Genomic DNA, 27,588 nt, shown 5'->3' with positions numbered 1-27,588 from the left:
TTCCTTGTTCTTCTGAATACGTCCACTGTATTATAACCATCACTATGTAAACGTTAATATCCTATCTAGATTTAACTATTAAAATAATGAAACAGGAGCCAGTTTTCTTAGGGATATGTCCCTAAGTATTTAGGGATATTCCAATCTCATGAGTTTAGGAAGAAAGCCACGAGGCAGTACCACGCCCAGGTTGCCTGCGATAAGATCAACCTGTACATAAGACAGGTTGGAGATGGAATTCACCTGAAATAGCTGAAGGTAAGCTGGGTCTCCTGTGCCGCCCCTACGTGTCGTCCTACCGTCGAATTTGGGTCAGGGGTTACAAAGCGCTACGTCACAGGCTGCTAAGATGGCGTTTTGATGACGACGCGAGAAACGAGGACCCCTGCCCTTGTTCGAAAGGTATTTAAAATCGAGCGTTGTGTTTCCTCTAATGTCGGATTCTAAAGATTCAGATAGCATGTAAATATGAAGGTGCCACGAAGGGGTGTGTAAGTGTAAGATAACGAAACTGGCATATAGGGTCAGATTTCACTCGGTTCAGCTTCCTCGGTGTAGGGCTACCCTCCTACAACCACCTAGATATACCAGCTTGGCAAGGTGGGACATTTTCTCTTTCCTTTAACGAATGCTCTTGTATTTCTGAATTTGCTGCTTCGCTTGAGAAATAGAGACGCAACACGGCACTGTAAAAACAATATGTCATAATATCGTGATGAATACATTAATACATACATTCTGGGTCTGCCTGTAGGCGATTCGTGTTTACAGCCGTAGTTCCGCATTCGCGAAGCCTCGGCTAGGCTTGCTTTCCCCCTGGTGCGTTAGCCTGGTGTTTTCTGACAAGCCCATGGCTCTTCTCTTTTGTCGGGCTGCACGAACCGACTCATCGCCGTAGTCTGCCACCGTTTTTTTGTTTTTGTTTTTGTTTTTATTTTGTGCACAAATTAGTCGAATCACTGAAGTTTAGTCCAAGCGAATACAAAATACAAACAGTTAAGGTCCTTGTTTTGTTTTTTTTTGTTTTTTTTTTACGTGCAGTATGTATGCACATAATTTTGGGTATCCTGTCGAGAATATTGGAGATCTTGTATTTTGGTAAGCCATACAGTGAACAACAGTTTATCTTAGAATGATGTGCAATTAGTTGCATAGCAAACATTTGTACTCTAGGCACCATCCTAAATGTGATGTGTAAGAAAATTACCTTCTTTTTTTTTTTTTTTTTTTTCAATATAGTTACCTCAATGAAAAACATCAAGGGCAGGAGATGGAGCTCTCAAATTATGCCAGTCAACTGCTGCTTCAGCTTAACCAGCAGCGCTCCAAGGGCTTCCTTTGTGACGTTGTCATAATGGTAGAGAACACACTCTTTCGTGCTCACAAAAGCATCCTTGCTGCTACCAGCAGCTACTTCAAATCCCTGGTGCTTCATGATAACCTCATCCACCTCGACTCAGAGGTGGTGGAGCCAGCTGTGTTCCAGAAGATTCTGGACTTCATTTATACCGGCAAGCTTTGTGATGAGAGTCAGGGAACTGACCCTGTGCAGAATCTGAGCTCCCTTCTGGCAGTTGCTAACTACCTTCAGCTCCCTGACCTTGTGAGTCTGTGTTCCAGCAGGCTGGAGCCAAGCAAGGCCTCCTCACGAAGGCAGCCTTTTTCCCCCACCTCAAAGAGCTTGGCCAAGCGAGAGTCGGGCGACGCTTCATCCGATGCCGACGCGTACACTAGCATGGTCCCTCCAAAAAAGAGAAATAATGGTCAGAGCAAGCGCATCCATAATAACAAGCTGAGCTTTGGGCTGGATTTGACCAAAAGGAGCTCCTCCCTCTGTGCTGCCATTTCCCTGAGTAACGAGCTTGGCAGCGTGCAGGCTTACTCTCGGGCCTCCCTTTCCAGGAAAACTGCCAGCAGTATTCCATCAGGTGTGGAGGCGACGTGCTCTCTGGAGAAAACAAGTGGCCTGGCTTCCTTCGATGGAGCGCAGAACTGGAGAAGAACCCCTCCCAGGGAGCGGTCCAGGAGGAAAGGCAACGTTAACGGTTATTTCCCTGTGATCAAGGGCGGAAGCCAGACCCTTGTTTTACTGCCGGATGAGAAGGAAGGCCGTGATGAGAATGCCCCCGATGGACCAGAGGACAGAGTGTCTAGCGATGCCAGCCCTAACTTTGTCTATCGTGAGGAGTCCTACATCAAACCGTCTCAGGGGGACAACCCTTATGTCTGCATCCCCTGTGGAAAGGGCTTCCCATCTTCAGAAAGCCTCAACTCCCACGTGGAGACCCACATAGACATGGATCTTGCTCGGGAGGAAGAGGAAGGGGTTGAAGATCCTGCTGCCACTGAGGTGTCACAAGAAGCCCCAGAGGCTGCGGATAAAACCCCCCCGAAGGCCCAACGAGAGCTGGATGCCTTGCGTCCGTTCCCCTGTGACATCTGTGGCAAGATGTTCACACAGCGTGGCACCATGACGCGTCACATGCGTAGCCACCTGGGTCTGAAGCCGTTTGCCTGCGAGGAGTGCGGCATGCGCTTTACACGCCAGTACCGCCTCACCGAGCACATGCGTGTGCACTCGGGGGAGAAGCCCTATGAGTGTCAGATCTGTGGAGGCAAGTTTACACAACAAAGAAACCTCATTAGCCACATGCGAATGCATACCTCATCAACCTAGGCGAGGAGTGAGAGAGTGTAGTCGGGTTACGCTCAAATGAATGTTGGGGCAAATAGTTCAAACCTCTTAAAAGAGCTTTTTGGTCTGATAAAATATTACCTCATGTAGTTACAGTAAGTTATCGTCTCTGAGTATATACTTGTGGTACCTTTTTTTTTTTTTTTTTTTTTTTTTTTTTTTTTTTTTTTTGAACGAGTGAATGTAACACTCAAATGTCATTTCTGAGTCTTTTACAGTTAAAATGCAGGACTTTTTGTTATTGTGCTTTATTGAGATAAAACAAAAGTCTTGTTTACTTGAATACACTTTCAAACGTTGCTACCTCAGCTTTGAGCTCCCAAACCCTCAAATGCTAGCCCTTTGAGATTGTTCACTACACAGTCTGAAGTTATTCTTCAAAAATGGTTGGTTTTATTTTTGGGGGTTTTTTTTTTGTTTTGTTTTTTTATTGCTCCACTTAGCATCTGACATGAATCCAAAACAAACTGTAATGATTGACTCACAAGAGGAACATTCACTGCCTGCATTACAGTGAGAAGGACAGATTAAAATCCAATATAGATTTCTTTAAACAAGGATTGTTTTCTAATGGGGGTTAGTGGGGCAAGGGTTATTACCTGATGAGTTTCAAGGAGCATTGAGGCATGTCTGATGTACAGTTCCAAAGAAATAATGAATGTTGAAAGGTAAACAAATACTGTATTACTATAACCAAATCTATATTCTTTCAATATATGTATTTAAGTGTAAGTCTAATTTATGTGTTTCTTCAGTTTTACCTCTTAGTCCTTCTACCCATGCCTTTATCATTGGGTTTATTCAGTGTAAAATGTTGATTCTTTATGATTTTCCCTGTGCGTGAAACCTTGCGTTTATACAGCTGTTGTTGTTATGAGACCAAAAGGACTGTCTGTGAACTATTGAACTATTGTAAATAACTTTTCAGTGTCTTGAAGAAATTTCTTGATTGCTAACTGAGTCCAGGGTTATGATGGTTATTGCATGAACTCTTTAGTTCATAATACTTGGTTGCTCCTTCAAAATAGTCAGTCAGAACACTGTTTGGCAGGGGAGAGGGGGAGAGGGGTGAGTCTTGTTTTTTTTATTGAAACAAGCCAGACTTAACTGTTACTTTTCAACTACCTCGTCCGTCCCCCCCCCCCCCCCTTTCCATCTTAAGCATGTTGACAGCCTCTCCAAACCACATCCCTGCCCCTCAACCCATTAGAAGCAGTCAGCATAGTTTGTACGGAAAATCTCATAAAGCACAAAATACTGCCCTGTTATCGCATAGAGTTTGATTGAATGAATGTTCTTTCTCATTTTATCCACACCCAAACAAGGAGTTTACTCTAGGGTAATTATCAAGGATGCTGGCTGTACTACCATGGAATGTTGAAATATGCAGGAACTTTTTGATTCCTGATGGACTTGAAACCGATCTGCAAAACTGTGATGCTTGGACTATTTTCCACTGGAAACCTCAGGGATTGTGTTTGGGCACATCTGCCCTTTTATATCACAAAGCGCCAATTTCCGATATTTTTGCAGCTATGTTTCAGTGTTTGATCACTACTTTCACACGTTAATACGCAGAAGCATTCTTTACAAGTAACACAATAAGCCTTCATAAGGCATGGCAGCTCAGATCTGTAGTCTGCTTTCCATTTGCAGTATATTTTAATAATCATGTTAAATAACATGAATTTCATATGCATTTGGAAAGAATATCAAAAACCATTGTTCAAAGAATATGAATTGTGATTTGTTGAATACCAAAGCACATTTTCCCAAAAAAGTATGGATACATATGTACTTGATATGATACTTATAAATAAATGCTGTTAAGATAATTATTTATCTGCTTGTTTTCTGAATTCAATGGATTTTTTGTTTTTTGGTATGGGAAACGTCTGGAATGTTTTCTACTAAATAAATAATAGCTTCTAAAAGTTCTGTTAAGGCCTATCTTAGAATATTCATTCAAATCTTTTTTTAGTAGCAAAATATCACTGAAGTTAATCTTCAATGATGCATCCCAGTAATACGCATTAAAAAACATTGGATCAAACTCATTTTCTTTGTATTGATGTTACTAAAAGTTTCCTACAACAGAATATATTGTAGTGTTGTTAAATATGGACGATATGTCCAAATATTATGTATTGCACAGTGTTATAATTTAATTAACATGTAATTTAATCAACACATAATTCCAGTTCCAATCCATAAGGTGGCAGCACTCAGGCATCATCTTTTGGAGTAACATTTTGTTTCTCTGAACCTTTAATCCTTCTCTTCCCGTGTGTGTGTGTGTGTGAGAGAGGGGCGGGAGGGGGGAGGCAAGTGCCAAAGTGTGTGTACGCTTGAGCATTACCTAATCAAGCTGTACACTTTGATCTGTCTATACTTTCCTTCAGAGAATGTTGGCATTTTAAAGACACATGACTTGTTTTGCAGTGTGTTGTATTTGCGCTACACAAAGCAGAGCACAATAAAGGCTTTGCTCTGCACTGAGAAAAGAGTACCAAATGAACAAAAGGCCAAATAGAATTGTAAATGAAAGTTTTCTGTACAAGTTAAAATATTTCAAGAAAAACAGAAGCTCAAAAACTGGAAATGTCAGTTTTCTAATACGGAGTGTATCCTTACATTTATTAGCCTAATAAATAATGAAATCGGTTCATTATTATTGCTGTTGTTGGTAGTAGTACTGCGTTACAATTTGATGTCAAGTTTCTGCGTCCAAACGACGGCGAGGCAGGGTGGGAGGTGCCATGCCCATAATGTAAAAGACCGAAGATGCGTTCGTCCACTACCTCTATCGTACTCCAGAGCAACGACCTACCATAAATATTGGTGCAAATCATGAATAGAGTGAAGAAGAGATAACTGCGCCCGAATTATTTTTCTTCTGCAGCACTGCTTTTCCTGTCGCCAATGTTTACGGGTTGGATTACAGCGTTCAAATTATGATGGGTCAGAGCGATTTGAATCGCTGCTGCTTTGTCGAGCAGGGTGTGCAATTCAGATTGTGCCCTTATTTATTTTGTTTTGTTCTCGTTTTACAATACACAGTTTTGGGCGAGAACGGAGGTAAGTCTGTGTTTGCGGTATGTCTGTTATTGTTTATATTCGATGATAGACATGCGCTTCTGCTATTATCCGAAGCGTGTCTATACATTGGTTGAAAATTATAGGCTATCTTTTGCACTTTATTCACAATAAGAGTTGAAGTATTCATTTCTAAATAATACATCAAAATGTATTGCTTATATCTCGGTTGTGCGTTTTCGCTTTCTTATAGACGCGCTGTGGCGTAGCGACCAGCCGCGCGTCCTTAACAACTTGGATCGCTACGAGATTACTTATCCTCAGTGGTTGAATCCGGCGCGACACAAGATATCCCACTGGAACATAAAGGTAAACCGTTTTAGATCTAACCCCAGTCAGGATATCTGAACTTCGATTCATAAGACATGCCAGTTTATAGCGGTTCTAAAAAGCAGAAGTCAATCAAATAGCTAAATTGTGTAATTATCCATTATTTCCTGCCACACCAATGTTTTTTATGTTTTTTGTTTTTTTTTTTGCAAGTAGACGGTAGAAATGTGCAGAAATTTTCATCTTGTTGTTATGGCTATTAATGGCTACAAACACTTTATTCCATCATCAGTATCCTTCGGAGGCAGAAGTCAAGATTGCTGTGGGAGGAGTGGAGTTGGTTCTCCAGCTACAGAGAAATGAGTGAGTGTCTGCTGGGTGTGCACTTACATTCACAGCTATTGCAGTTCAGTCTCACTATTTTCAGATGTACTCAGTTCTATAAATAAATCTCTCTGTTTTTGGTGTGTTCTAAAAATACCTCTCTCCGGTTTGGCCTCAAATTTGAATTTGGCCAGAGCAGATGTCCATATGTTAATAGAGAGTGCTTGGATGGTGCTGTAACACAGGGCCATAAGGGAATGATACCTGATCTTCCTGTCCAGTGCCACAGGAAGTTGTTCAGATGGTATCCCATGATTCTGAGTCCATCCTTTGAGGAGAGGATAACTAAGGCATCCTGATGATTGGCAGGATACAGAAACAAGAGAACAGGCTGCTTGTTTTCCAGCCACGGCTGAATCCTTTGGAAGACAAACGTTCCGTTGTTCATTGTTGTGTCCTGTTGCTCTGTCTCTCGCCTCTGGTGATGCTAAAGCCCCTGCAGCTTGGCGCTCTTCCTGATTAACCCGAGTCCCGTTGTGAAAGCTCATCAGCAGATGGAAAAGTCGTAGACAGCGTAGCAAAGCTTTTAGCTAGAGCAGGGCTCCGTGTTGTCTGGCTGATGGTCCGCAGGGCCGTGGGGGGCGAGCGGTGGGGGTTATCACTGGCTGCGACTGCTCTGGCAGAGAGCAGAATACTGGGGCTGTAGCACACTACTGGGAGCCATGTGCTTGAGAAATGCCCTGGCAGCTGCTTGGGGTGCTAGCACTGTCCCCTAGACTGCAGAGTCAGTAGCAGTAGCTTTGCAAAGTTGCTGTTTGTCTGTTTGTGTCAGTACACAGAGGGAAGAATGTGTCACTTGTTTGACAAGATTCTTCTGAGAAGTGATGTCTGGTTACTAAGATTAAGCAACAAAACGAGAAGCAAACTGCCATCATGTAGTATGTGCTATTTGTTGCAATCTTAGATCAGTGTGATGTAATGGCAAGCACGATGAATTTGTCATTGGTGTAGTTCTTATGAGGCAGACCTGTGAATGCTCAGCTACATATGAGAAGTTGGAGATGATGTGCAAACACATGTATTGACTAACAGTGATTAAAAATTCATGCAGGTGTAATTTTGCTGCACTGGACTCCAGCTGCATTGTCTACACGAGAATTACTTAAACTGAGAAAACGCAACAAGATCTTGTAGTTTTCCACAAACCTATATATTATTCCAATATGTATAACACCGCCACTTTCCACCATCAAAGGCACACCATCTTGTTAACAGATTACAAGAGCTCACAGTCCTTTGATCCTTCTGAATCATTAACTTGTTCTTGCTTCTGAAGTGTGTTTTTCAAACAAAGACAGAAGTAGCACAGCTGTGTGAAAACCAAGGTCTTCAAAGCTTTGGTGTGCTCATAAGATGCATGCACCATTCAGTATAATGCAAGGAGTTAGCTCTCTGTGTTTGATGCATTCTGTTGTGCTATGGAAGTAATCACACTCAGTGTCTCGGGCTCTCACAGTTAACCCGATACAGTCTTTTTCTCTCACGCACTTTTCTCACGTCTTTCTTTCTCTCCATCCTTCTCTTTTCTCTTTGTTCTTTTCCTTTGCTCCTCTTTGGTTTCTATCTCACCCCCTGTTCTCCTTTGCCTTCTCTCTGTACGGGAGAAGGTGATCCATGCTAATTGAGTTTCCTGTTTAATGACCACGAGACAGGCACCTCTGTGTGACCAACAGCATCCTGCCTTAATGGAACTCTTACCTCTGCCACGCTTCAGATTAAATGGATTATATTCCCGTGTTTCCGGTGTTCAGAGTAATCTATGTTTGCTACATCTGTATCATATAGTCAGTTATAAGGGGCAACTGTTTCAACATGTTTCATTGCTCCCCTGAAAGAATAGTAAAACCCACACACTTATAATACAGGTCAATGGGCAGTTGGTGAGAAAGAGGCTATCATGATGTTTGTTTGTTTTTCAAAAGTATGTTTCAAAAGTCTTTCTTGTTAACATAAGACTAGATAATGGCTATCAGTTTACAAGGAAGCTTTAGGTTTGACATTTTAAAGCTAATAAATCCTATCAGATGTTTTGTAGGGTAGGGATCTGTAGGACGGGGCCTGTCAGATTTTGTATTTCTTTTGTCGAGGTTGGAAAAGCTTTCCACCGTATACCTCCCCTTCTATAAATTTCCTTCTTTTGCTAAAGCATCCCTTTGTCCTGTCTGCCAGAGAGTGCACTCCTCTAGAATCTAAAAAGCAGTGATGAATCTCCAGGCATCTGTAGTTGGTGGCTGTCATCCAAGCCAGATCCATCTCAGTCAATGTTTGTATTTTTGTGTGTGTGTGTGTGTGTGTGTGTGTGTGTGTGTGTGTGTGTGTGTGTGTGTGTGTGTGTGTGTGTGTGTGTGTGTGTGTGTGTGTGTGTGTGTGTGTGTGTGGCTCTGAGCTTTTAGCCTAATGAATGCTTGCCTGGCTCTTCCAGGCAGGCTTCAGTGCACAAGGAACGCTTTCTGGTCAATATCCAAGAAATGTTTTGCTGACTCAGGCTCCCAGGCAGAGAGGAAAGGGTATGGTCAGAATGGATATGCAGGTCTGCAGGAACAAGGATGAAGAAGTCTAGGATATGATGACCCCCCCACATAACAGATGCATCAAAGGAAAAAATCCTCAGAAAAAAAACACCACTTCCCCTAACACCTCAACTCCCTCTCCATCTCTATCAGGCTCCTCTCGATGTGCATTAGCACAGCAGTATAAAGCCAACTTCCTCAGTAAGTAGAACAGTTTCCTGCAATAAATGACTAAACTTAATCTAATTAATGTGATTAATCTAATTAATGTGATTAAAATTCCCTATTTTCCTTAACCTGTACCTCTGGTCCCACTCTATGCCTCGCCTGGTCTGATTGTCCTTCCTCAGGGCCCTGGGGTACATATCTCAAAATGAGTCACACAGAGTCAGAGATGCTTAGAAGTGTGCACGCTTTCTTTTCTTGTGCACACTTTTTTATGTAAATGGAAAAGCAATTGCAACATGTTCAGACTTTATAGATTATGCAGTTTCAGAAATTAGACAGCCATCTGTCACTAGCTCAAACCATATTTGACATAGCCTTTCACCTATCTAACAATAGACATGCTAACATGACAGAGGATCGAGCTTTAATAAGGCTGGGTAGAAAAGACTGTACTGTACAGAAAAGGGAGTGGCATTGTAGGAAATTCTAACATAATGCCTGTACAAAAATATTGTGGATTCCTAGCAGAGGGATGGCCATGGATGTTGCATGGCTGTTTGGTGAGTTTTGAATAAGCTTCAGTTTTTTATTATCCCTGCTGGTGCCTGGGGGTTGGGGGGAGTTGCGAGTTCAAGATTAATCATTTGTAGGTTAACTTATCATCAAAAGGACAATGAAATGTGTCGGATGAAAAAACAGGTGAGCTGAGCAACACAAACACTACTTGTATGAATATATAAGATAAGATTAAATAAAGGTGGGAAAGTATAACACTGTTAACATATGTGACAAGATGAGAATTAATGTGAAAAAGTAAATTGACCAATGTATTGCATATTGGGGATGTAGCAGTTCTGATCAGTAGCACCAATTATGTTCAATAGGTCAACAGACTGTTAGAGCATTTGTATGAACAGTGCAGTAACTAAAAGACTAAAACTGCAGATAAGTAAGTGCGAATCTGCCATCATTGGATTTCTGGTGGTACATGCAGCCAAGCTCTGGTATCATCTGCCAAATGGTAACAAAGAGAACAGTCTGCATGCTGGGTCACTGATGACGCTGTGTGCCTTCCTCAGACACATATCCTGAATAGCTAGTTGTCATTTGCCAGTGATGTGCCACCACCACCGCTCTTTGTAGTGATTCGTGACTGTGGGCAGAGCAGTTCCCATACCAGACCATGACATAACCCATCAGCAAGCTCTCAATGGTGCACCTGTAGACGTTTGTCACGATGCTAATGTTCATGCCAAAATTCCTCAGGGATTCCTTAGGTCTCCTCAGGAAACAGAGCTGTTGATGAGCTTTCTTGGTGTCCATGCGTAGTGTAAAAGAGAGGTCCTCTGTGATGTGCACTCGGGACCTTGAAGCTGCCGACCCTTTCAACCGCAGCATCACCAATGGAGATGGGGAGGTATACACACCTCTGTTGCCTCCTCTAATCCACTCATTTCTTTAGTTTTACTGACATTGAGATGGTTAGTGGCTTCACCTCCTCTCTTCGAGCCATCTCATCATGAGAAGAGACCCAGGATGGTTGTATCATCAGCAAACTTAATGATGATATTAGAACTGTGTTAGGCAGTACCATCAAGTGAACAAGGAGTGCAGGAGGGGGCCGAGCACATAGCCCTGAGGTACACATGTGTTGAGGCTCAGTGTGGAGGAGGTATACCTGCCAGTTCTCACCAACTTGGGCCTACTCAAATGTCCAGATGCAGATGGAGATCTCCAGTCCAAGATTAATGAGTTTAGAGATTATGAAGGAATGATCATATCGAATGACGAGCTGTAATCAATGAAGTGCATTCGCACATATGTACCTCCTTTGTCCAGGTGGGTAAGTGCAGCGTTTGTGTCACCATTGCGATGGCATCGTCCGTGGACCTGTATGGTCTATATGCAAACTGAAAAGGTTCTAATCTGTAAGAAAGTCAGAAGCAGATATGGGATTTGACTAGTCCTTTGAAGCACTTCATAATGAATGACGTCAGTGTGACAGGGTGTTAGACGTTTAAACAAGAGACAGGTCACTACTTATTCTGGACAATGCAGGCAGCAGTAGGATGAAGCAGTGATCTACATATCTAAAAGCAGGGTGGGGGAGAGATTTATTACAGTCTCTGAATGGTGTAACAGCAATCCAGGGGGACACCCACAGCTATTTATCTGTCTTTTCTGTATTTGTTTTCCTCTGCACCCATATGTAGGCTGTTCCTCTCATTTCTCTCGACTGTCAGTAATCGGTCTCCTCTCTTTACTTCTCCTATTGGTTCACTGACACCTACAGTCACTTTACTTTGGCATTTCTCTGAACCCACCCCACCACTCCCCTGGATAAATATGTGCATTGGTGCAAACTTTATGGCCACCCACAGGGCCTTGTGGTCTCTGTTCTCATAAATGTTTGTTTGTTGCAAAGATAATGATAAAGGCTTCTGGTTTCCAGCCAGCAGCCGAGATGTTTTATTTAGGATTTTTTTGTTTTGTTTTGTTTTGTTTTCTTGGCCAGGCTTATAGATTGGATTGTTTGACTTTGCGACGACCCCTCTTATGGACTGGTTGTCAAGCAGAGGATAGCTCTCTCTGTCTCTCTCTCACTCACTCACTCACTCACTCACTCACTCACTCACTCACTCACTCACTCACTCACACACACAGACTCTCAATCATCTGCCCTGTCTCACTCATCTCTCTTCTCTGTCCTTGACCCTTGCCCTTTTGATCTCTGACTTTCTGAACCCCCACCTCCACCCCCCCGCGATTAGGGAGCTTCTAGCTATTCTCTTTCTTTTTCTCTTTCCTTATCAGTCTTTTCCTTTTCCTCTCTCTCTCTCTCCATCACACATCCTCATTTATACATTGCTATTTCATCTTTCTCCTATCCAGCCCCTGCTGTACCCCTGTTCAGAGAACATTGCCCGCTGACCTTGCAGCCAGAGTCTCCCGTCGTGCCCCTCCCCGGCTCAACTGAATTCTTTGTTTAAGCTGTTGCCAGACGGCCATGTTTCAAAAGCACGGCACTCGATCTCCCGCCTGTCTGGCTTGGCTCCAGCTCCTAGGGCTTGGCTGGATGTGAAGCCAGCCCCAGCTCACTTACCAGTGTGGTGGGTGATGCATTCACACATAACTCATTTACTGTAGGAGAGGAGAGGAGTAGAGAAATTAGATAGACGGACAAAAACAGAAGTGATTTTAGAACAATAAAATGGAGCTCCACTCTTAAAGATTAAAGGACGACTGGTAGTTCGTTGCCCTCCTGAAATGTATAGAGTGCAATGGTTCACATTAGGGATCAATGTAGTTACAAATAAAGAAAATGAAAACATCTCATCAAAAAAATTAAATATAAACAAAAATGTACCATAAAAGTGACCCCGTATTTGCATAGTCTTTGTAATGTGCAAATTTGTAACGTAAGAAACTCTCGCTTTAAGGCAGTCCATGAGCAGGAATTATCTGGAGGTGGAGTAAGCTTCATGTTAATGATAGAGCATTATGATAATGAAGGTAATGCCTCAGTGGAATAATTGTTGTAATTTGTGTTACCTGGTTCACAGACATCAAGAGTTTAAAAAACTGAACATACTCCAAAAAATATACGACATCCAAGTTTCTGACAGTTGTGCTTCTTGTAATACCTTCCCGTTTCTAAATTGGTACAGGGGTGTATGCTGTAGCTTGAGTGTTACAGAGACCTTGTAAATGTGCTTTGGCCAGCACTAGTAGCATACCACAGTCCTGCTTAGCTTTCTGTAATAAGCATGTCTATTTTTGCCTGCATGTGTGTTTTAGTGTTGCTCTCAAGAAGAGAATAGTGGTTTCCTGTCACAAGCCAAATGGTCTCTACAGGTAACTCTGTCAGCAGCTCAGTAGTACAAGCACACTTCTACTTTATGCAAGGCAAGAAGATACCCCACCCGGCCCCGCCGCGCATGCCCACTCTTATCCTCTTTCTGTGCCTGCGATTCCATGATGTCATGCACTGCCCAAGTCAGCTAGCCGTCGGCTGGCCTCGATATAGCACCCGCCGCAGGTCACTCTGCACAATCCTGAGAGCCGGCGTTGTTTCTCTCCTGCTGGGGTCAAGGCTTCAATAAGTGACCATTGTTCAAGTGGTTCTGATGTAAGACCCCAGAATCGGTACTCTCTGCCCCGCTGCCCTTCACACCCGCCTCTATCCTCCAGCCGTTTCTGTAGCCATGTGGCCATTAGGAAGAGACTGATTAATGCATGTGTGTCTGAATGAGAGCAATGCTAGTCTCAGCATTCAGGCCCAGTTATTACAGGAACAGAGATGTATTTATAGGTGAGCTGGATCCATTGTCAAACTGTTTTTAATGAACTGTTTATCATAGCCAGGATAAAGCAAGTGAGAACAGAATAACTTAATACGTCTGTAATCATTGAAAAGGTATTTCAGTTAAGTTTCTTGCAAAAACTCAGTCAAAGGAAAAACATTTTGCTAGAAAACGCAATGTATCCGTTTCCCTGCATGCAGTGCTGTAATGCCAGTATGTCCTTGCAGCTGATGCCTGCCTGTCAGCACTCATCCAGCAACATTAATCTTGAGGCCACTTATGTTAGTGTTCCATAAAGTTACTTAAGGCACTGGCTGGGTGCTCAGGTGCTAATGTAATCTACAGTATGTTAAAAGTTAATGTGGCACTTGTTAAAGTGATCCTAAAATGCTGTTCTGAAATGCTGCATTATTTACTTTTTAAATAATACAGTCTTCTCTGACATCAGATTATGTATGCCACTTTTAAAGTTGTTAAGCCAGCGCATTTGTACGCCCACTTTTCCCCCATGCAGAGATAAGCTGACCCAGTCGTATCCCAGCAGGCTGTGCAGGCAGCCGTGCGGAGTGGGTGTTCCTGAACGGTGGTCATTGGGTCATATCCCAGTGTGCCTGGACTTTGTCCAGCACTTTGTTAAAGCTTCCAGTATAAACACAGAGAGACAGTGAGCCTCCCTGTCAGACTGACAATGAGCACTCACCCATCACTCACCCTCTGCTCACCCTGTCTGTGGGAGGTGGAAGAGTATCACAGGCAATGATTGGGCCTTGAAAAACCCTTCTGCTTAGGGCTATGTCTGTGATCAGTAGAGAAACCGGTAGATTGTGGTACTTTGGTACTCTGAAGACCTGTACAGGAAGAATCTTGTGTTAGTTAAAAAAGGCCATATAGCTCTACAGGGCAACATGTTTATGTCCTGCGGGGAGAGGTATGTCCAGTCACACTTCTTAGTTGAGGCTGTTCTTTGTTTTCCCATGCTGTCCATGAAGACAGGCAATGCACAGAGGAGAGGATCATCATTAGCATACCACCCCAGCCCCACCCCAGCTAGTGGAACCCTAAGCAGTTATTTTGGTGCGGATGAAGGTCACTAGTTATTCTGTACGTTGTTACCCTTGTGAGAATTCCTGTCCATTTGATCAACTGCTGAAAGCTGATGATATATTGCTATGGACCCTGCAATCACTATTATCCCAGAAAAACCTAGAAGACATTACACACTCTATCCCTATTGAATTTCAGATGAAACCGTACAACAAACAAGCTTTGGATTTCTTCCCTACTTTTATGCTGTGGTGAAGAGACAAGCTTTTAGTTTCATTCGTTTCCTGTAAATGTAATTATTAAGACTAGAATTCAGGATATTGCTGCTTAAAGCCTTCATCCTACCCAGGAAGAAGTCATTTGTAATCAGATACCCCAGTTTGTTCTTTGTCTAGACTGAAAACAGCTGAAATGTTGTCTAGTTTCCTTATTGGACAGGTGGACCACCAAAAACCCAGACATCAGACCTCCACTATTTCAGTAGATAAAGAAAAAAAACTGTTTCAGAAAGCAAGTAGCAGCAGCTCATTTTAAAATACTCAAGTGCTTTTTCATTACAGTGAGCTGTCTAGCTGTGAAGTTGTGATCCATTCACTGTGCTACAGGTCTGTAGGCATCAATTTATATTCTGACCCGAGAAGTCCAGGGAAATAAAATCACAAAGCCATTTATGGTTAAATATCAGGCACTTCTGATGCTTAATGCAATCTAACTCTAAGCTGACAAAGCCTGATGAAGAAGAGTGTTGTAAAAATAATTCCTTTTACTACTGACCGATTAAGCATTAAACAGATTAAGCAGATTTTATAAATTTGGAGCCTTTAAAGGAGAGACATGCCTAGTCATCACACCTTACAGTTTTATCCAAATATCCTTTTAGATACATTAGATCATTAAAGAGGCCTTTTGGGTGAAAAGAGCTGAATGGCCTCATATATATCAAATCCTGATTAACTCTTGACAGAAGAGGAGGAAAAAAGGATGACATGTTTATGTTACTCCTTTGGGCGAGAGATAAAAGGTGTGCCAGTATTAACAGAGCCAGAAAGATGGATTATGCATGGATGTATAGTTACATATTCAGTATTAATCCATATGGCCTTTTTTGCCTTTATTTGTTTAAGGGAGTTGTTGGCCCCCGGTTATCAAGAGATATGGTATAGTCCAAATGGTGACCGCCGGTTTTCCAGGCCTTCCAGTCGGGTGAGTGCTGGAGCTGTTCCCAAATTACACACAGCAAAGGGTATTCATGAACACTTGCTCATAACAAATGAATAGTTTATGCTGTCATGGTAATCACACGAGAGAGTGTCAACACAACTATGAAAAAGGCCATTTGTTATATTCTTATCAGTGCTTTTAAACATGTGATAGAGGAGACTCCCTGGTTGATGAATAGTGTTTACATCTGAAATTTCAGTATAAGCCAAAAAAAAAACAAAAAAAACATATTTTTATCTCAATTTCCCAAAGTGCCTACATTTGCACATAGGTTATAACCCATACCATTTGACTGCTAAAGCTGTGCTAAAGTTGGGCTAAAGCTCTTATTGGGTGTTTTCAGGAGCACTGTTACTACCATGGTGCAGTCAGAGGAATCGAGGACTCCAGTGTTGTTCTCAGCACCTGTGCAGGGCTCAGGTAAGCAGCACAGCCTCAGTGGATCCCGTGAGCTGATATACAGCAATCATTCTCACACTCTCACAGCTCCACATCTGCGGTACATGAGCATCGGTGACCTTTGAATTTCCCCTTTCATATGAAACTTAACAGAAGCCCACTCAGACATTATTCTCAGGACATAAGAGTGAACCCACCCACAGGTGGCGGTCGGATTATGATGACATGCTGCTGAGTTTGGCCACGTTAGAAATAAAGTTAATCTATGTCAAACTCAGAACCATACCAGAGTTAGGCTTAGAGGGAAACTTCTTCTTAACATGCTACAATTAAAACAGTGTATTAAACACTAACTGCCCTACTTAAACATGTGTAATGCAGCCAGTTCCTGGTGTGTATGACCTGTTAGACACAATAGATGGTCAGACTTTGATCAGCAATTACAACACAGAACTAAACATGCTCATTTGGTTGTGGCTAGAGAGCTCTGAGAAATGGAAGTGTCATAATTAATGGGTAAGAACTATTCTAGTGCCTGAATAATTATGTCTTACTCTTGAAGAGTTTAAAGAATTAAGTGAAAAGGGAGTTCAGAAGGGAGATGAATGCTTAGCATTATTAAATAGGTTAGTCATTCACTTCACCAGTCTAGTATGGTTCATTTATTTGCTTCAGACTAGTTGTATGTAAGTTGTGCATTTAGAGAACAGACTAGTTAATTCAGTTAATTTGTATTCAACTTCTCGTTCTACAGTAAGTGGTGGTGACCGATAACATTTGCTTGTGCAACTCCAGTTGATATGAATATTCTCCGCATGACCGAATGGTCATGTCATTGCTTTTGCACAAGCCAAAAATAAAAAAATAAAAAATCTGCAAGTATTCCAATAAATCAAGGCTGCAGTACAAGCAGCAGTTGTTTCTGGGTCAATCCAGATCTTAGGATGCTTGAGTTCAATGAGTGCGGTGAATATGAGCATGGCTGAGTTTCTGGGTCCCTGAGTGGGCTGACAGAGCATGTATGAAGTGTTGTTCTGTGCTGCGCATCCTGTGGAGAGCCAGCTTCCTGCCTAGCTTTGGCTGAGGAAGCCAAGCAGCAGAACAGGCTTGCATTGACTGATAGTGAGGTGGCGTTAGCACTTGGGACAGTGCGGGGTGAATACATTTACAAATGAAAGGGCATCTTCTGGACCAGAACAGCCCACAGAGCCCTTCAGAGCTGCGGAATGGGAGCGCTCACACTGAGACACACACTCACACCCACACTCACACCCACACATGCACAGCCGTCCAGATGTGTTTTGCAGCTGCAGACTCTACTTCAACTTGAAGAACCGAGTACCATGTGAGAAAGTTGGGGGAGTGAAAGGTAGAAAGATGGTATCCGTATTTGTGCTTAGATTTTTCATTTTTCATTTGCATGTCTGAGTGTGCTTTTGTTGCTGCCTGTGAACCTATGAATGTATGCTCGTCTCACTGGATTATTTACACTTAATCCTGTTTTGCTTGTGCACATCATTTTGTGAGTGCACATCTGCAAGATATTTTATTGGTGGGGGAGAAGATTCATTCTTTGCTTTGGACTCTGTATTTGTGTAAGCACATCTGTTCATGCCTATATGAGTAATGTGGGAAATGATTGAGTATTGCAGTATTAGAGATGCAATCTGTTTTTACTTAAATAACCCACGTGTCCATGGTATAAACACTAGAGTATCATTATAAATAATAAAATTAAATTATTTGAGTACTGTTTCTTATAGCAAATATTATACTTATCCTAATTAACAATATCTGCCTGTTGCTTAATGAAAATATAACTACAGCGCTGGTATCATTAGAATCAGCACAGATTTCTTACCTATATTCATTTTATAATCCTGTCTTGATCAGCTTCACCCAGTCAACCTTCTGTGATCCACAATCATGCTGAACTGCTGTGTAAAACTTACATTTTGATCACTGGCCCATTTGAGTATGCTTACATTGATTTGCCGTGTTTTGTATTTAGGATCAGTGTGTAGCAGATCATCTGCTCCATGTCTCTGTCAGTGACTTGGTTTCTTGCACCATCTCCAGGGGCATGATAGCCATGAACCACAGTGTGACCTACATGATTGAGCCTCTAGCCAATCACATGGTATCTCAAGGCCATGCGGTGTTCCGTGCTGAGAGCCTGAAAATAACTCCTGGCACCTGTGGCCATCCCCATGACGTCCAGAATCACACAGACAAGCTGCAGGATCTGATTGGTGGGATTGCACAGGCCAATAGGGTGAATTATTAGACTGTCACATTCTTCTGAACTAATGATGTAGGTATAAAGCATTATTGCACTTTAAACAACTATAATAATAAATGAAAATATCTACTTCGATAAGCAACTTTGATCTTTCTAGCTAATGGTTAAATCAGTTGTCTCTGAGGCCAAGATTACTGAGCAATCAGATCGGCACCGATGTATAATTTCCTCAGTGGTATCATTTGATGAGCCTGTATCTCATGATTGTTCTGGGTAGTTATATTTGGAAGCAGTTGACTCTTCACTACCTTATCACATTCGCCCATGTTCATCCTTCCTTACGCACCGTGCCCTTTCCTCTGCAGTGGAGAAGAGATGTCAGCCGCAGCACAAAGTATGTGGAGTTCATGTTGGTGGCAGATCAAGTGGAGGTAAGATCAGTCATTACAGAACACCGCCACAGCCAAAGGTGCGCTCTCGATAGCAGCCTCCTGTTTCCCAAAAGCGTCCCCTAAACTGTGAAGATGCTCTGTGATCTTGTCTTATAATGCATTACAATGCGTCTGGGGAACAGTGCAGGGAAGCAGGCGTTCCTTCCAGCCAGGTTTTTCAATTCCAGATGCAGATGGATGTCACGTCAAAGCATTAAACACATGGAAAAGACATTACATTGTCATTACAAAAGGAATAAAACATTATTGGCATTTGACATGCACTGGTAATCAATCATGCAATTTTAATTGCATGTGCAAAAAAGAAAGAAAAAAACCTTAACCTTGTGTGCTAAAGCCTTAACAATGTGCGCTAAAACCTTTGGTGCATTTAATCCCTAGAGTCCTCTGTCCATCTTGCACAAACAGTTCTAGAGCTACATTTTTACTTTACTTTTATTAGAGGAGCACTGTTTTGTGACTCACTTTGATGACTCATTCTGTTTGATGGGGCAGCCATAGATAATTACACAGCCCATAGATAATCATATAGCCCACAGATAATCACAAGGCTTATTTCTTTTTATCGCACATTTGATTCTGCATTAATGGAGGGCCCCCAAAATGCGTGTGTGTGTCACGGAATGCTCCCCCGCCCCACGAGTCACGTGGTACGGGCCGCTGCGTGCAGGAGGATTCACGTGTATATTGTTTGTAACCACGCCCCCTGGGATTGCACACACCTGCACAGGGTTTACTGTTGAATGTTTGTCTGTCTATTTAAACCCGTCAGTGTGTGCACCCTCGCTGGTCATTGTCGCTAGTTTGTGTAACTGGCAATATATGTAAACAATGCTGTAGCCGTAACGGCTGTTTGTGTTAATCGTCAAATGCTCAACGTGTTAGCATGTTCACCGTAGATTTTGTATGTGTGTTAATAAACGTCTTGCACCATCAAAGGAAGTCTGCATCCTGCCCCACGGCCTGCGGTACTCGGGCCATTAGTGTTAGTGTGTGTGTGTGTGTGTGTGAGAGAGAGAGAGAGAGAAAGAAAGAAAGTCAAAATGCCTTGATAAACTACTTCTGATCTATGTTGCAGTTTGTGAAACATGGCCGAGACTTGGAGAAGACCAAAAGAAAACTACTTGAAGCAGCTAACTATGTCGACAAGGTAGTGTCAGGGCATTCATAGCAGGAAGCGGATGTGTAATTTTAAGAGTTCCATATCTTTCCATATGATAATTTACATAGTGTGCATTTCTTGATTTTGTCAGTATTACAAAGCGCTAAATATCCGGGTGGCCCTGATCTGGCTAGAGATTTGGAACAAGCAGAATAAAATCAATGTGACGGACAACCCCTACAGCACCCTCGGAGCCTTCCTCACCTGGAGAAGGAAGCAGCTGCTACAACTGCCCAATGACAACGCACAGCTCGTCACGTCAGTCCCTCAGCCAATAGCGTCAGCTCTTAAAGCAAAGTGCAGCTACCTATCACAGATCAAACTGGTGGCTGTTGCCTGATAATGACAGTTAACCGTGTGAGTGTAAAGTTGGAGTGCCCATCTCCAGTCCTAGAGGTTTACTTGCTCAGACACACCTGAAACAACTCGCCTGTTAACTACTAGGTTGAGCAGGTATGTAAGAACAGGGAAATTGCCAAATTGTGCTGGATTCTGGCTCTCCAGGAATGAAGTTGTGCACTCCTCATGTAATGTATATGACGTAATTATGGCTGTTCTATTTAGCGAATACTAGCTGAAAAGATGTGCTTAATGAATGGTACTGTAAATTGTGAGTTGGAACCAAGTAACTCTCCTTGCTGTGTTTTGTAGGGGAGTGTCCTTCCAGGGCACCACTATTGGACTGGCTCCACTTAAAGCCATGTGCTCGGAGTATCAGTCGGGAGGCGTTAACTCGGTAAGACACCTTGCAGAATTACGTGACATACAAATCTTCTACCGCCGTGCGTGCATCGTAAATCTGTGCCCATCCCTCTGTGTGAGTGTCTTTAGGATCACTCAGAAAATGCCGTCGGAATAGCTGCTACCATGGCCCATGAGATGGGGCATAACTTTGGAATGAGCCACGACAGCGAGGGCTGCTGTCAAGCCTCTCCGGAGGACGGGGGCTGCATTATGGCCGCGGCTACAGGGTGAGAGGTTGGCCCCGGTGCCTGAGGTTGGCCTACACGGCCCCAAATCTCCACCCGCCATTTAGATGCATCGGCGTATTGAGCATGAGGAGGACTTATCCTGCAAGGGTCTTATGAAACACGCCTTTTTTCTAGCTTAGTTAGTTTATCTGAAGAAAAAAAAAAAAAGTCCTACTTTGTTAATTGTCCCATGAGAATTTAGCAGATGTTGTAATGTCAAATGAGCACAAATAAATATCTTGGCACCTTCTTTCCACTGTCTGTATCTCTCTGCAGTGGATAGTGTAGATCTGACACTGACTTTTGTAAAAGCTTCTGGTAAAAACTTGATTCTCCATACCGACTACATCAGATATTGTTTTTTGTTTTATCTTGTCCGCAGACACCCTTTCCCACGTGTATTTAACCCGTGTAACCAGGCCGAGCTAAAGCGCTATCTGAACTCTGGTGGGGGGAAGTGCCTGTTTAACCCCCCAAACACCAAGGCCATGTATGGAGGCCAGCGCTGTGGTAACGGCTACCTAGAGGAGGGGGAGGAGTGTGACTGTGGAGAGGTGGAGGTGAGACCTTAATGACATGCTCATTACACTCTCTCTCCACCTCTATAGCTTTTATCTCACTCTCTCTCACTCTCTCTCTCTCTGTCTCTCTCTCTCTGTCTCTCTCTCTCTCTCTGTCTCTCTCTCTCTCTCTCTGTCTCTCTCTCTCTCTGTCTCTCTCTCTCTCTCTGTCTCTCTCTCTCTCTCTGTCTCTCTCTCTCTCTCTCTCTCCTAGGAATGTTCCAGTCCATGTTGCAATGCCCATAACTGCACACTGAAAGCAGCTGCTGAATGTGCCCATGGAGTGTGTTGTCAGGACTGCAAGGTAATTTCCTACATTTCCTATGTCAACTCTCTCTCTCCACACTGTCACATGCAAGGACTTCCTGTGACGCTGACTGATCTTTCTTGTCCCTTTCCTCTTGGCTGATATGCTCTCAGCTGAAGAGGCCGGGTGTCCTGTGTCGCCCTTCATCAGGCTCCTGTGATCTGCCCGAGTACTGCGATGGAAAGTCGGAGTCTTGCCCTGCTAACTTCTACCTGGTAGACGGCAGCTCCTGTGCACAAGGGACAGCCTACTGTTACACGGGCATGTGTCTGAACCTGGAGCAGCAGTGCTACTCTCTCTGGGGGAAAGGTAACACTGCTCTGCTTTGTCAAAGCCAACGCATTTCTGTTTTGGTACATCAATTGATGTATTGTGCCAATAGAATTCTTTGCTTTAACCAAAATTTGAATATTAAATGTTTCTTGTATTGGTTACATCAAAATACAGTGGCATTAGCTATTGGTGTGGGAGGGCAGATGCTGTGTTCAGCTGTGACAGTGTTTGTACAGTGGGTGGTGGTAAGAGCTGTGGACAAGTATTGAAGTATCCCAGTATACAATGGGGTGAACTCTGTAGTTCATGCCAGTGGGGCATGTCCAGGTTTCCTAAATCCCCTGGAATTTTTTTCAATATTTTCATAGAGCACATGGCTGTTAAGGAATTTGTTCTCTGGCCCTCTTGGTGCCTTCACAGATGCCCAACTTGCTCCGGATCTGTGCTTCACTAAGGTGAATGAGGCTGGTGATACCTATGGAAACTGTGGCAAGGACCTGATGGGCAAATACAGGGGCTGCAAAAAACGGTGAGGATCTCTTACAGTGACGCAGTCAAACTATGCACAATCTCCAAGGGAAGGATGCATATTTACAATGGTTTTCATCCAAGGGACGCTAAATGTGGCAAGATTCAGTGTTTGAGCAGCGCCTCCAAACCCATTGAGACCAACGCCGTAGCCATCGACACCACAATCCGTGAGGGCCAGCAGGAGATACACTGTCGGGGTACGCACGTATACCGACCTGACCAGGAGGAGGAAAGCCAGGGTGACACACTAGACCCAGGGCTCGTTATGACCGGAACCAAGTGTGGCAACAATGCAGTGAGTACTGGGGGCATGTCGTTAAGTGTGTCCAGAGACTCCTGCAGAAACAATGCTAACAAATGTATTAAATGAAAAATAATCAGACCGCATTAGTTTTATGCATATGAGGTCATGCTAGACAGCTTTAATTCACTGCTAACCTGTTAGCAATTTAGAGTAAAATATGCTTTGTTGCTAAGCAAAATCAAGGTTATAGTTATATTATTGATTGTTTCCATTGATGGTATATGATGATGTAATCTTTTATATTTCTCTTGGAGCAGATTTGTTTTGATGGAGAGTGTCGTAATGTAACCTTCCTCCGAGCGGATGAATGTAACACCAAGTGTCACGGCCGTGGGGTGGGTGTTCCTCACTGTCTCTCTCAGGGTAGAGTTGGTAGTCCTTCACCTAGCCAGGACAATTCCTGTCCTCCCATTACCCAATCAGCTCTCACTGTCATGCATTATGAAAAAGCAATACTGTAGCTCACCTGGTAAAACAGGTAGAACGTGGTGTTAATAATCATAGAATCATGGGTTTAATTCCAAGGAAGTACATGTGCTGTCATACTGATAAATATGTATGTCACTTCGGGATAAGATGCCAAATATTACAAATGTATACAAATAAAGACTTTAGGAGTCTGTATACAAAACATTTAGTAATGTTGCACAAAGTCCCATAAACTAAATTTAATTCGGCAGTTATGACGGTGAAGTTGAACCGCATATGCCATTATACCTTTAAAGTCTCCAATGTTTATGGACTACAGAGGACTACAGTATAGAAAGGTTCAAAAATGGTCTTATATCTGCAGATAGATTGTGGATAAAGTGAGTGAGTGATGGAGTCTGTGTGGTGTCTTCTCCTGTAGCTCTGCAACAACAATCACAACTGCCACTGCGATGCAGGCTGGGCACCACCATATTGTGAGGAAGCCGGCAACGGTGGCAGTCAGGATAGCGGCCCAGTGATCCCACACCGTAAGTAAAACGTGCGCACACACGTGCAACACACCCAGGGGAATTCATCTAGTTGTTCCTTCAAGCATGCACACTGATTTGTGTTGAACTCAATTCTGGTGTTTTTGAATTCATTCAAATTAATGAAGTCTTTTTTTTTTTTTTTTTTTTTTTTTTTTTTTTGATGTTTCAGGCAGCTTACTTCCCCTCTTGGTGTGCCTGCCGCTGTTTTTCTTCGGATTGGCTGTTCTGTTCATCTACTGGTGCTACAGGAAGAAGCTTCCTTTACTTAAAAGCACCGTCCATCCTCCTCATTGCATATGCATTAAGTAAGTCCTGAAGTTCACAGCCTTATGATGTGTGAGCTCATGATTTACATAATCTGTCGCCCGGATCTACTGTTTGAAGTGCCAGTTGCAAAGAGCACATGCTGACTTCATTTACTCTGACTTCCATTTCAGTACGCCAGCTTCACCGAAATCCAAAGCTCCTAATGGTCATGCCAACCCAACATTCCAAATAAAGGGATCTGGCACAGACAAAACAGTAATGTCATTTTTTGCATTTGTTTATATAAATATAATTTGCATAATGTTTACCTAATAAATCATTATTTCCCCACTCCAGGATAGCCAGCAGTCTTGTCTGTCTGGTTCACCCAGATCGAGACATGCCATTGTTCGACCCACGGTCAAACCTCCACCAATCCCAGCATACGCACTGCAACAGCAGAGTCCAGTGCTCTCCGAGACCACTTCTAGGCCCCATCCATCTCTGCCAGCTGCCCCCAGACCGAGCCCTCCCAACAGACCTCCCCCACCCTGCCCCATTACCAAACCCTCTCACATCAAAGAGGTGGGTGCTATAGATTGTCCTGTTTTAAATATAAAACCACCTTCACCTATGCATGTCCTAGTGCTCGTCACTGTGCGACAAATTTCGAAACTTATCCCCTATTACAAATTAAATGGCAACTGTTCAAGACTCAGCAGTACTAACACTGTTAATTCAGCTTTATTTAACTGGAAGAAGTAATTAGTAAAATTAGTAAAAGTATTGTTGTTATTGTTTTTCCAGGAGGTGTCAAAAAGAAAAGATCCCAAAATATCACCAGCGATATTACAGAAAGGGAAATCCACTCTGCTGCCCCCTTCTGGCCATAACAGGTAGTCATCTGTAAAATTAAGAAAAAAAAACATCGCCATTATAATGCCAAAAGACTTTGTCCTCTACTTCCTGTATTGTGCAGGTTTTAAAGTGAAATCTCTGGCCACAGCTGAAATTTTATGAAGCTCATGAAGGTAAAGGACCTTATGCCTCTGTGTTCCTAAAATGATGGACAGGAACCTGCAACATTCAGGCATGCACTTCTGCTAAAGTGACCATGGAGGCTTCCTCAGCCCAACACCACGTCTGCCTAATGCACTCGAAACCAGAAGTGTGACATACTTGTGGCATTTTACTTTGTTTTGGTACTGTTAGAATATTCATGTGCCATATTTCACATTTATTTATTGCTAAAGGTGAGAAGATACAAGAGAAAAGGTTTATTGATACTGTCTTTAAATATGAGCATGAAACTTACATTAAGAACATGTCAAATTTGGATTGCACGCAACAGTGAAAATCATGCCACCTGGTGTGAAGACCACATAATGACACAGTGAGTTTTGTGCTTGGTGTGTCATGATGTATAGTTATGCCAGTTCACACATCCAGATTCACTATTCAGTGATTATTTTGCTACCATCTGTTCTTTTCTGTGCACACTTGGTCAAGTAATTGTATAGAATATGACCATCAAAATAATATTTAGAAAGTGCTGGAGATTGTAAATAAATCTTGGTCATCAAATGACTTGCAGCTGTCTTGTGACTCCAGTGACATGAAATTCACTTTGCTTTTTCTCTGTTCACTCACAAGCCACTTGGCAACACTTGATGAAATGCACCTTATATTGTGTAAAAGAAGGGCACCAAACCAGGGAATGAATATTGAATATGTACTGTACAATAAGATAGTGTTAAGACTGATTTGCTGTAATAAGTTATTGATTGAAGCCCTTTGAAAGCTATTGCAACCACAATATACAATCCTTTCAAAATCTGTAGGTGTTGCAACATTCATCTAGGTCAGACCTAGATTTTGAAAAGATTGTATGAATGATGTGTGTGATATACAGCAAAGGTCTTTTTTCAGAACTTTCTTCAACCTGTCTTTACAGTTGATCATGGCAGTGTGAACATTTGTAAGTCTTACAAATCTAACTTAGGCTATTTAAACATATACATTATGTCCTAACAAAAGGAGGTGAATGTGTTTATCTGTAGTGATCTTACATAGGCTTTTTTGTTTATACATTGAACTGAAATATTGAAATTGAAAGACTATGAAAATCATGTATTAGAGCTGGAATGATATTGACTCTGAGTCAATAAGCAGGCATACTGATGCCTAAAACTGGGACCATATATACTGAAAAAACACACTGTGAATGGCATGATTAGAGCTGTTGCAAGGCCAGTTTCCTAGACCCAGTTTATGCGTAATCTTAGATTAAACAATTTGCAACACTGAGTCCCCATTGGCATCGCAGTGCAAGACTAGTCCTGTCCACGAATCTGACCTATAATGAAATGTCCATAATTTACAATGGTCTATATTCAACATTACCTTAAAGTTGACTTGATTATCCTCAGGTTTGATTATTTTTTTTGCACTTTGTCAAGATGTGAGAATGCATTGTTTGTTAACAATTACAGAAACTGCACTAAATCAGCAGTTCTGAGCCAATGTTATGATTGAAAATTTGACTTAAGCCTCTTCTGCCAACCAATAAAACATTATATGATTGCAGATTTTTATTTTGATTCATTTTTACATTAAGTTTACATAATGCACTGTCTCCCGTGTCATGTTAAAAATAAATGTCAGAAAGAAACTTGTGCAGGAATGGTGGGGGTTAGCCCTAATAGTAATGATTATATGAATGAGGGGAGGTTGCAGGAATCTTGATATGATCCGTCTTAAAGTGATTGCGTGGCTGGCCGTCGGAATGCTGATCTGTGGTCAGTCCTAATCAGAACCATTTTATGGTTGAAGGAGGATGTGATAATGGTGATCTAGTCTGCACAATAGAGTAACATGGCTTGAGTAAATGTATTAATACCAGTATTAATAATAGTGACTACAAACGGTAATAGTAATGCCGGCTCAGGAAGACAAGAGATGGGCTACTGTATCAAGACTATTTGGGTCTGTGATTTATATATCGGAAGGGACTTTACATGGTCAGTGTGATCGATCTGATATTCGTGGCAAAATTCAAACATGATAAAGGTTTTCATGAACTGAAGCTGTGTGTGCGTGCATACAGCCCACTCGTCATCCCTGTTTAAGGCACGTGCCGAAAGAGCTAGCTAGGTTAGCTAACCTAGCGTCTGAGAAAATGCTATCCAAACTGCAACAGGTAGCTATCTAACCTAGCAAGGAAGAGAAACGTGGTATATATCTAGCTAACTGGCCTAGATTGGTAATAATTACTCACATAGCACGGTAAACTATCGTGGTAACTAACTCTCGCCAGCCGGTGGGGAAGCTTTCTCTATGCTAACGTTAGCGGACAGTCGGTTTGGTGGGTTGTTGGCTAACCTAGCGAAGCTAATTTTCTCTCCACAGCTACTGATGTGTGGTTCAACGGAGAAATACAACGATTCAGTATAGCGAGAAAATCTTGGGCCGAAACTGCATTTACGTT

The 27,588-nt window shown here is 42.5% G+C and overlaps 2 protein-coding genes across 3 annotated transcripts; both read left to right on the top strand.

The window, feature by feature from the left end:
* The first annotated feature begins 337 nt into the window (after positions 1-337).
* hic1l (hypermethylated in cancer 1 like) lies at positions 338-4,530 on the top strand. The gene is made up of 2 exons (XM_027022714.2): positions 338-402; positions 1,240-4,530. Exon 2 carries the CDS (start codon positions 1,271-1,273, stop codon positions 2,675-2,677), a length of 1,407 nt encoding a protein of 468 aa, XP_026878515.2. The 5' UTR covers positions 338-402; positions 1,240-1,270; the 3' UTR covers positions 2,678-4,530.
* Positions 4,531-5,471: 941 nt separating this feature from the next.
* adam19b (ADAM metallopeptidase domain 19b) lies at positions 5,472-26,695 on the top strand. Of its 2 annotated transcripts, XM_027022712.2 has the most exons (23): positions 5,472-5,773; positions 5,985-6,100; positions 6,354-6,424; positions 15,596-15,674; positions 16,036-16,112; positions 18,171-18,366; positions 18,699-18,764; positions 19,864-19,935; positions 20,039-20,205; positions 20,599-20,683; positions 20,779-20,918; positions 21,301-21,478; positions 21,693-21,782; positions 21,899-22,094; positions 22,479-22,587; positions 22,671-22,884; positions 23,151-23,228; positions 23,744-23,852; positions 24,025-24,160; positions 24,293-24,377; positions 24,459-24,686; positions 24,909-24,997; positions 25,081-26,695. In XM_027022712.2, the coding sequence occupies exons 1-23, from the start codon at positions 5,650-5,652 to the stop codon at positions 25,085-25,087; spliced, it is 2,712 nt and encodes a 903-aa protein (XP_026878513.2). In that variant the 5' UTR covers positions 5,472-5,649; the 3' UTR covers positions 25,088-26,695. The 2 variants fall into 2 exon arrangements, with proteins under 2 accessions (XP_026878513.2, XP_026878514.2); XM_027022713.2 differs by lacking the exons at positions 24,293-24,377; positions 24,459-24,686; positions 24,909-24,997; positions 25,081-26,695 and having other exon boundaries at positions 23,744-23,863; positions 24,025-24,091.
* The last annotated feature ends 893 nt before the right edge of the window (positions 26,696-27,588 follow it).

Source organism: Electrophorus electricus, chromosome 12 (genome assembly GCF_013358815.1).
Source record: "Electrophorus electricus isolate fEleEle1 chromosome 12, fEleEle1.pri, whole genome shotgun sequence".
Lineage (NCBI taxonomy): Eukaryota > Metazoa > Chordata > Actinopteri > Gymnotiformes > Gymnotidae > Electrophorus > Electrophorus electricus.
The sequence above is the reverse complement of the archived record's forward strand: the minus strand, read 5'-3'. Positions and strand labels throughout refer to the sequence as shown.